Raw genomic sequence first — 10,000 nt, forward strand, 5'->3', positions numbered from 1 at the left:
ATTAGGTGTGTTTGTAAACCCTGTCTCTCTCTTTCTTTTCTCCCTCCCTCCCATCTCTTTCTCTTCACTGTCCTCTTTCTCTCTTTGTCTTTCTTCCCCTATCTCTCGACGTTTCTCCCTCGCTCTTTCCTCTCTCTCCCTCTCCCCTGCAGCGATGAATCTGCTGGGCTGAATTGGCAGCTGCAGCCAGTGTACGGCCCCCTTTTGAACAACGGTCTCGGAGCAGCGCTACCGGCAACAGCGATGTAGCAACAGTGCCCTCTGGTGCCAGAGGTAAGAAGTGGCGCACACACACACACACACACACACACACACACACACACACACACACACACACACGTTGTCCATCTCCTCACAGACCATCTCAATAACTGGTTCTAACCAATCCAGATGCGTATTCTTGAATGGATCTATCTCTGACCTGGTCTGGATCAGTTCCTCACGGTGGAGGGTGCATGTCCATTTCAGACAGTCAGCCAGTAGGCTATAGGTCCAAATACAGGTTGTGTTACTGGTGAATGCTTCAAAATAACAGTCTGTTGGATATCAGTTAATCACAGAAAGAGACATAAGCTTCACTATTATAAACATGGTGTCAAACCAAAGCTGAATACTGTACCAGACCTTTAGATATTCCAACAGGTAAAACACTGTCATTGGGCTTGGTAGAGACCAACAGTCTGCCGCTACTGGTGTGAGACAAACGACTTTTTATTGGTCGCCATACAAGCCCTCCCCTTGGTCTCACTGAGCGAGGTTGTTCACACACATCTGTACGCACAGACATATACCCACACACACACACACACACACACGCACACACACGCACACACACACACACACACACACACACACACACAACACTACGCACAGACAAACACACACACACACACACACAACTGTACGCACAGACACATACCCACACACGGGTGCAGTATCTCCTGGTGAAGCGAGCCGGAGAGATGGAGTGTGTGCTGAGACGGGGGTAATAATTAAACTCACTTACCCAAAACCCCAGCCTTCTGTCACCCTCAGTCCGCCATCTGTTTGAATGCTACAGTTCACTCTCGTGCCCTCCCTCCCTCCCTCCCTCCCTCCCTCCACTCTGCAAAATGACTTCACCCTCACGCAACTCTCTCACAACTCTCTCACAGCTACTCCACACACAAGGTCATTTTCTCTCTCTCACACCACACCACACACACACAACACACACACCACACACACACACACACACACCACACGGTGCAGCCGCAGTGTTAAAGACCTTTCATGGGGGGAATCACCAGCTCACAAACATTACGGACTTCCTCTGTTCGTCTTGGTTTGATTTTCCCTGACACATGGTTCCATATCGACATTGTAAATTCATAACCATTCCACCCGTCACAGAGAGCAGAACTGCAAAATGTTCCCCTCTTTATATCTTCCCCTTTATCTCTCTCTTCTTCTATCTCTCGCTCGATTTCTCTCACACACACACACACACACACACACACACACACACACACACACACACACACTTATCCTCTGTCTTGTGCCCTGGCTACCTCTCATTGTTCTTAAAGCCGATGGATGTAAAACTACGCCGCCTCTCCTTAGCGGTCCCCCATTCTGTTGTTGTGTGGTTTTACTGAGAGATACGCCGTGCAGGAGGGAGTGTGTGAGGGAGAGGCAAACAAAGCGGAAGTGGATGGGAGAGAGAGAGAGAGAGAGGAGAGAGAGAGAGAGAGAAGAGAGAGAGAGGGTAGAACAGAGAGAAAGACTGAGAGAAACAGATATAGAATATGGGGAGTGCTGTGTCTGTTTTTAACAGCAGGCACAGAAGAAAAGCTCTCCATTTGAAGTGGTTCACATCTGCACCCCGAGAACAAGCCTCTCAACACTCGCACGGACGCACACACACAAACACAAACACACACAAACACACACACACACACAGTCACTCCTGCAGTCACACGCGCATACAGTCCTCTGTTGTGCACACACACACACACACACACACACGTACAACTGTCTCTTTCAAGCACACTAACATAGAAGTATTCTCATATTCACACGTACCATACATATACTAGACATCCATGGCCACACACAAGTACACACAAATGCACTCACAGACACCCGTCCCTCTCTCAAACAGCCCACCGACACAAACACACACACACACACACACACACACACACACACACACACTATCTATCCCACTCTCTCTCTCTCGCGCTCCCATAACACACACTTCAGCACAAGTCCATTTAGTCTGAGATCAAATTTATAGTTAAAGCATCTCTTGAAGCAGAATAACCTCAGGAGTCAATGAGGCAGATCAGAGGGACCCTGACTGCACAAAAACGAGTGCAGCAATGATGAGCTGAAACACAGACAGCAGCATAAGCCTCGCCCGCCGACTCTTAAACAACGCGCAGCGTTTGGCTCCCAGTCAAGAGTCGTAGCCAACCGACAAGATGGTCTTTAACGCTCTAACTTTAATTCACTTTAATGCTTTACGGACTCTGGTGTGTGTTTGACGACATGAGTACACACAGGTCCACACTAGGCTGGGCCAACATAAAGAATCGAATCATTTAGATAGCGGTTGACTAATGTGATAGATCTGGCCTGAGCTGGGCTATGCCAGATCTTCAGTCATCCTCTGCCTGAGTCCCGTTCTGCTGTTAGATGTGTTGTGTATTTGTTTGCTAGTTGAGTCTACAAGTGCCATGTTTTACAAACGGTGTGAAGCCTGCGTTTGTTTTGGTCAACATCTAAGCTTTAAACACTTGTTAAACATAGCTTGTACGCACACAGCTAAACAACGAAGATGAGTGGAAATGAAGTACGATGATCATCACCTGTTAGCTGTCCATGTCTGACATGGCTGCACGATGATCAGTGTTCAACCTGACAGTGGGCTCGTGTTTCACCAGTTGGACTTCTATGCTCTTGGTGATACTGACTCCAGTGACTCAAAGGACTCGTTAACGCAGATCTGTTTAGTGAGTGACTCGGAAAAACTCAAGTCTGTAAACTGAGTCGAGTTTATCATCTCAAAAAAGGAATCACTTGCAGCATGGGCACTCATTCTATTGGGTGAGCCAGTCCTGTTTGTTACGGCCTTTCAACACGCCATGTTGTGTGAGTACAATTTGGTTTCAACACGCCATGTTGTGTGAGTACAGTTTGGTTTCAACACATCATGTTGTGTGAGTAAAGTTTGGTTTGAAGCCTAGACTGCTGTTGAGACATCGCCAACATCCGGGAAAAAGTGAAAATTTCACTTAATAAATGTTAATAAAAAGGTTCAGAACAGAGCAAAATGATTCTTTTGAAATTCAAAAGCATGTTATGAACATTTGTCACCAGACTACTCTTTGAGCGGATTGCTCCTATTGGCAAATACTAGCAATCCCCGTTGGTGGTGACGGTGTTCTTATATTTCCTCTTAGTATTTGCAGTGTATCCATTTTGCCAACTGCCCAGAAAACTGCATTAGACACCCATTAAACAAGCCACCATGGATGTCTAAACTTTCACATTGTCATTTAATCACAGGCAACTCAAATTTAAACGCCTCTTGGATAATCCCCCTTGGTGATTTAGGGCTTAATTTGGAACACCTGATCATCATGCATTAGCAAAAATTAGATGCATCTAAGAGAAAAACATCCTTTGTACAATTGGCCCCATATCTGTGTGTGTGTGTGTGTGTGTGTGTGTGTGTGTTCGATCTCTTTCCTATTCTACCAAGCACCTGCTGTGCATGTGTGTGTGTGTGTGTGTGTGTGCATTATGCCTCTGTGTTTGGCAGTGGAGAGCGTGAGATAAAGGTTCTGACATGACAGTCGGTGGCATAGAAAAAGAGAGGAATGAATATCAGCAACGTTCTTCCATTCTTCATCCGTTTTAGCCAGTCCAGTGTACAGACATGTTTTAGGTCCATAACGCAGACACCCGTCTCTATTATGGCCCTGAGGTGTCGATGTGTGTTATTCCTTCACACCCATGTGGGGGGAAGAGTCTGGCAGGTCTCTTGTCTCAGTTTCACTGACGGCTGTTCACCTGAGTGGATGTTGCGGTCTAGGCCGGCTCTAAGTGTCAGGCTCCCTGGCTGTGTTCTCCCCTGTTTGCTTTGATGTTCTATCCTCTGGTGTATAGACCTGCAATGCATTTACCTGGTGTTCTACTGGCTTAGAGCAGCACCGCACAAGTGTAGGCAATGCTGTCAGGTGCAAGATGGCCCCTTCTTTCCCTCTTACTCCGCTCTACCCCTCCTTACCATGTCATCTCTCTGGTGCTCTTTTGCTCTCTCCAACACACACACACACACACACACACACACACGCCCAGCACGCCCTCTACGGTTTAATACACACACATGAACCGCGGTATCGTGATGTGTCATTTTCCTACAATTTCTAAAACGTACTTATTGCACTACAAACTGGTCGCACGCTGTGCATTCAGATGCACAGACCACATCTGGGGGCCAATCAGAATGTCTCTGCAGCCTATCAGCGCTCTGTGTGCAGATAAGAGCTGGAGAAGAGAAAGGAAACTAAAAAGAATATTCTTTCAGCTCAGTTCCAACATGACAGCAGCGAACAGCTAGTTACACAGAGAGAAGCGCATTTGAAGAGGCACCGCCGTCTTTCAAATTCGCTGGGGGGAACATTTTGGATTCAGTGTTCAATAACGAGTGTAAGAAGACCGTAAACAAATAAAGTAGTCTGCAAGCATTGCTTTGCCACTGATCTCGCTCTCTCTCTCTCACCAGAGTTGGCTACTCCTTGAAGCCATTTCTAACCGGCCGTATTCCTTGCAGGTGGAGCAAGGGGAGTCCGCTCATTAGCCAAAACATAACAATCTCTAGCTGTTGCCTTCCATCTATTTACGACTAATAATAACAAAGAAAGCAGAAGGGCACTCCAAGAGCGCACACCTCCGCCAGTCCAAATGCCTTAACTAACTCTCAACGTTAGTGTAAGTGGAACTAAATTCGGGACAATCGGGCCGGTAGTTTTTGCGCAATCCTGTTTACAGCCAGACAGACTAACAAACACACCGCAGCAAAGACATAAGCTCCTTGGCGAAGGTAATGGGGAGTCTTCATAGCCAAAGAATTGCAACCCTATTCGGTGGTTACTCTCGGGTTTCGTCACCTGATGAAGCATTCCAAGTAATTCCCGAACTCTATGAGACATCACGGAAAAAAATTGAAAACAAATTGACACAAACCCTATCAAGCTCTCTCCACTGAAAGCCACCTCACTGTATTAGAGACAGAAACCACGCCTAGTCAGTCATTTTGCCATTCTGGATAGGTGAAAAAAATTGTTCATTGTTTAAAGGGTGATGTGTTTTAATTATTTTCTTAAATATAAAGTTACCCAAACCGTACCGTTACTATGGCCCAAAAACCGTGATACATACGGAACTGTGGGCCCACTGTACTTAACACAAACACACACACTCACTCATCCACACCCATATAAAAACACACCCACACTCAAACACACACATACACATACTGTCATCTTTTCACACATCCTCTCTCTGTCTCCTCTTCATTAATGATCTGTTCTCTCCATCCTACCCTCCACAATGGTAGCACATCTCCCTCTCTCGCTCTCTCCTCTCTCTCTCTCTCTCTCCCCCTTCTCTCCATCTCTCTCGCCTCGCTGCCTCCCGCAAGTGCCTGACCTGATTACGGGGCGATTGCATCGCCGCGGCGAGACGGAGGGAGCTTGTCTGCCTCGCCTCGCCTTCCCTCGCGTCGTCCAAGGCCGTCTGCCCGCCTCCAATTTACTCTCACCACCGCCGGCAGCCATGGAAGGGAAAACAGAGGGAGAGGGAGACAGGCAGGGACAGAGGGAGGGAGGTAGGGAGAATGAAGAAGAAGAAAAAGGGGTAAAGAGAGAGAGATGAAAGGGAGGGAATGATGGAGAAAAAGAATGAAGGACAAAAAGAGAGGAAGAGAGATAGATATGGGAAAACAAGAGATAGCTGGAGAAAGAGACACTGAAAGAGATAAGAGGGGAAAAGAGCGATTGAGAGAAAGGGGAAATGAGAATGAGCGAGAGAGAGAGCGGTAGAGAGAGAAAGGGTTAGAATCCCCTCGTTCTCCCCTCTGTCGTTATGGGAGAGATGGATGGGAGCACATGTGATGGAGGACAGGAGGCTGGCTGGGTCGCTCTGGCAGAATGGAGGGATGCAGCCACACGCCAACGTGCCAACGGGCCGTCGCCAGGGACCACGCCTCACTTCCAGCCAATCACAGCTCCTGTAGCACCTGCTGGAGTGATACATTAACAGGAATGATAGATTCCCCAACTACACGTCCCCATTCATAATTTGTAACATTTCCCATTTGGGAATTCCAACATTCCGGCGCACTTCCAAGAGGTTTCCGGTTGGCGGATGGCTCGCTGAGTGGTGGCGGCGGTCCACATTCCCACGGGAATGACAATTACATTCCTTTCGATGTTTATGAGGCCTTCTTGTGCGCCTTTCTTTATTTCAAAGGCATGAATTTTTACAGAGCCTCTCAAATATTAAACACAGGCGCTGCCTCTTTCTTCTTGCCAGCTCTGACGCTGCCAAGCTAGATGAGGTGTTTATGGAGTGGAATGGCCACAGCCTCCAAGAAGTGTGTGTGAGTGTGTGAAAGTGAGAGAGAGAGAGAGAGAGTGAGAGAGAGAGAGAGAGAGAGAGAGAGAGATGGCATCACTATTGAGAATGTTAGGTTGGTTTCAACCACTGATAAGGGGTATATGTTGTCAGTGGGCACCTGGACTACAGACTTCTGATAGATGTGTATGAATATGTTTTAGGAGCACTAAACAGACAGTCAGAAACACCTCCATAACGGCACACAACGGACACTCAAACGGACGTCAAACTTTCAAAACAATTTATGTTAGAAAGAACTGGACCATAGGTACCTTATCCCAGCATCCTCTCTGCTCTCTTTACTTCCCACAGGGGCGTGGGCGTTGCGGAACAGCAGCATCGACACAGGCGACCTGGAAGTGGGACGGCGGGTGACCCAGGAAGTGCCGCCCGGAGTGTTCTGGAGGTCCCTGCTCCACCTCAAACAGCCCCAGTTCCTCAAGTTCAACATCTCCCTGGGCAAGGACGCCCTGTTTGGGGTCTACATCCGCAAAGGCCTGCCCCCCTCCCATGCCCAGGTACCCAACTGACGCCTTCAGTGAGCTCAACATGCCTAGTGTCCGCATTGGTATTTAAATGTATTCCACATTCAGGGTTATTTACAGTCCATATTCCATATGGGCAATTTCTTATGTATGCATCATTGACCCAGAGGGCGCTTTAACATACAGGCAGAATGAATTATGGAACCCAAACCGTGTTGTGGAGCGACTATCTCTTCTTTTTACTGTATAAGCACACACACACACATGTGCACACACACATATACACACAAACACACACACACACCACAATCCCCCATCAAACAAAACAAATCTCCTCACAGATTAGCAATCATACTCTTTCCCTCCCTGTGACACACACACACACACACACACACACACACACACACACACACACACACACTCACACACACACACCTATCCACTTGTCCACCACATCTTCACATGCACAATTATATGCATCGGCACTCCTGTCTTCTGAAATCTGCCGGGTAAGCAGTGCTGGGTGTCAGCACCCGTCCTTATGGTATCAAGGCCTGGGAGGGGGAGAAGATAATGCTCTCATTATCCTGTCCTGCTGTGCACGCATATGTATGTGTGTGTGTGTGTGTGTGTGTGTGTGTGTGTATCTGAGTGTGTGTGTGTATTTGAGTGTGTGTGTGTGTGTGTGTGTGTGTGTATTTGAGTGTGTGTATCTGAGTGTGTGTGTGTGTGTGTGTGTGTGTGTGTGTGTGTGTGTGTGTGTGTGTGTGTTGTGTGTAATATATATATTTATAATGATAGCTCCCCCTCTCTCTGCTGTTATCCTGATAGGTGGGGTAAAGTAGCGATGAGAGGCTGAATCTGTTGTTCTTGATCCCTCCTCAGCGGAGCCTAATGGCTCAGGAGCACCGGGCTCCCTAAGCTTGGATCCTGAGCTTGGATCCATTAATGCTTACGATAGGCAGCATTCCAGCCACTTAAGCTGTACATTAAATAAGAAGGCAGGAAGGAGGCTCCAGCCGTAATATATACACAATCTTAAATACTTGTGGTATTACTGGGCAGAGAGTAATAGTTTAGAGTCTTTAGCATGATATTATGCACAGACGTTGTATTTGGTGCAATATGACACTGAAACTGCGGGAATTGGTTGTAAATGTAGTTTAATTTGGTTGTAAGGATGCTACACGATGGCATAAATATGGTTGTTAGTCATGGCATGATAGTGTACAACACTTAGAAAATATTCATATAGTGCATGTATAAATATATACCATATGCAAAAATCAACTACAGTACATCACTGTAAAAATGTATATCATTCTCAAATGCTTTCCTGTCCTATAAGACACAAAAAAATATAAAATACTAGAATGTCCCCTTATTTAGTCATTTTGCTGTCCTATAAGGCACAAATAAATCTAAAATACTAGAATGTCCCCTTATTTAGTCATTATACTGTCCTATAAGACACAAATAAAAATAAAATACTAGAATGTCCCCTTATTTAGTCATTATACTGTGGAGAGTTGTGAAAGATACAATGAATCAAAGGAGAAAAGATTTTCCTCCCACCATCATCCCCGTGCTCCATTTTCTCTCGCTCCAACTTTCCTGCGGTGCTCAGTTTGACTCCACGTGGTGCAGTACAATAGCCAACAAGAGAAGAAGAAGAAAAGAAGAAGATGATGTTTTATTCGTTCTGTGATTCGAACAGTATCTCCTTGCTGATGCTAATCTCTCACAGTAGGCTCAGTTTGACTATGTGTGTACTATTAGTGGGTTTTACAATAAGGAAAGAAAATAATCCTCTCTCACCATAATATAATTTTCCTGATGCCGCCTATCGTGTGCACTGCGGTAAGTGTTACTGTATGGAGTGTCATAGTCGATACACAAAAAGAGAATTGCTCAGTGATGGTAGTATTATCCTCTTGGTGACCCTTATCACTTGACCTGTGTTTAGTATGATTGCATGTAGTGTGCCACAACCAATAATAAGGACAAAAAAATCTAGTCTCCTTACAACGTCTCCATGCCGCTTGCCCCTGTGCTCATTTGAATGTATGCAGCATACTGCAATCAGCATACTGCAATCAGCTGAAAATGAAAAGACAAGGAAAAAGATTTCCCTCAGTCCTCACCCTGACCCCCATCTCCTGCGCAGTGTTCAGTCTGACTCCATGGAGTGTGCTACAATTTTAAATGAAAGGGAAAAGAACACTTTCTTCAGTGGACGTTCGTAACCTCGTGTCCTTGCTGTTTTCTAACACCTATCTCATGAGCTGTGCTCATTACAACTACATGCACTGAGCCACACTCTGCACTGTGAGAGTGACTGGAGCATGATGGCCTTATTAAAGCCTGTGTGCGAAAGCAAACAAAAACAAAAAAGAAATAAGAAAGAGAGAGAGAGTGTGAGAGAGAGAGAGAGAGAGAGAGAGAGAGAGAGAGAAAGGAAAGACAATCATGTCTGATCTCTGTGCTGACCCTCGTCTCGTGTGTTGTGTGCAGTATGACTACATGGAGCGCCTGGACGGGAAGGAGAAGTGGAGTGTGGTGGAGTCGCCACGGGAACGGCGCAGCATCCAGACGGTGGTCCAGAATGAGGCGGTGTTCGTGCAGTACCTGGACGCCGGCATCTGGCACCTGGCCTTCTACAACGACGGCAAAGAGAAGGAGTCCGTCTCCTTCAGCACCGCCATAATGGGTCCGTCCACAGAACCTCTTTCCTCTTCCCCCTGTTTCTTTCCTTCTTCTTGTTTTCTCTGTCAAATCATTTCTTTCTTGTTTTATTCTGTCTGTTCCCCCTTGTCCGTTCCGTCTCTCCCTTTAAATTTTTTGTT

At 46.4% G+C, this 10,000-nt stretch overlaps 1 protein-coding gene across 1 annotated transcript in view; it reads left to right on the forward strand.

Annotated features, from left to right (window-relative positions):
- Positions 1-10,000, forward strand: part of LOC122128565 (teneurin-2-like) — a 23,600-nt gene that overhangs the window by 4,033 nt on the left and 9,567 nt on the right. The window contains exons 2-4 of the mRNA XM_042702794.1: positions 227-273; positions 6,982-7,187; positions 9,669-9,864. Coding sequence (XP_042558728.1) covers positions 227-273; positions 6,982-7,187; positions 9,669-9,864 — 449 coding nt within the window. The remainder of the gene's footprint in view (positions 1-226; positions 274-6,981; positions 7,188-9,668; positions 9,865-10,000) is intronic.

The sequence above is a fragment of the Clupea harengus genome, chromosome 20 (assembly GCF_900700415.2).
Source record: "Clupea harengus chromosome 20, Ch_v2.0.2, whole genome shotgun sequence".
Taxonomy (NCBI): domain Eukaryota; kingdom Metazoa; phylum Chordata; class Actinopteri; order Clupeiformes; family Clupeidae; genus Clupea; species Clupea harengus.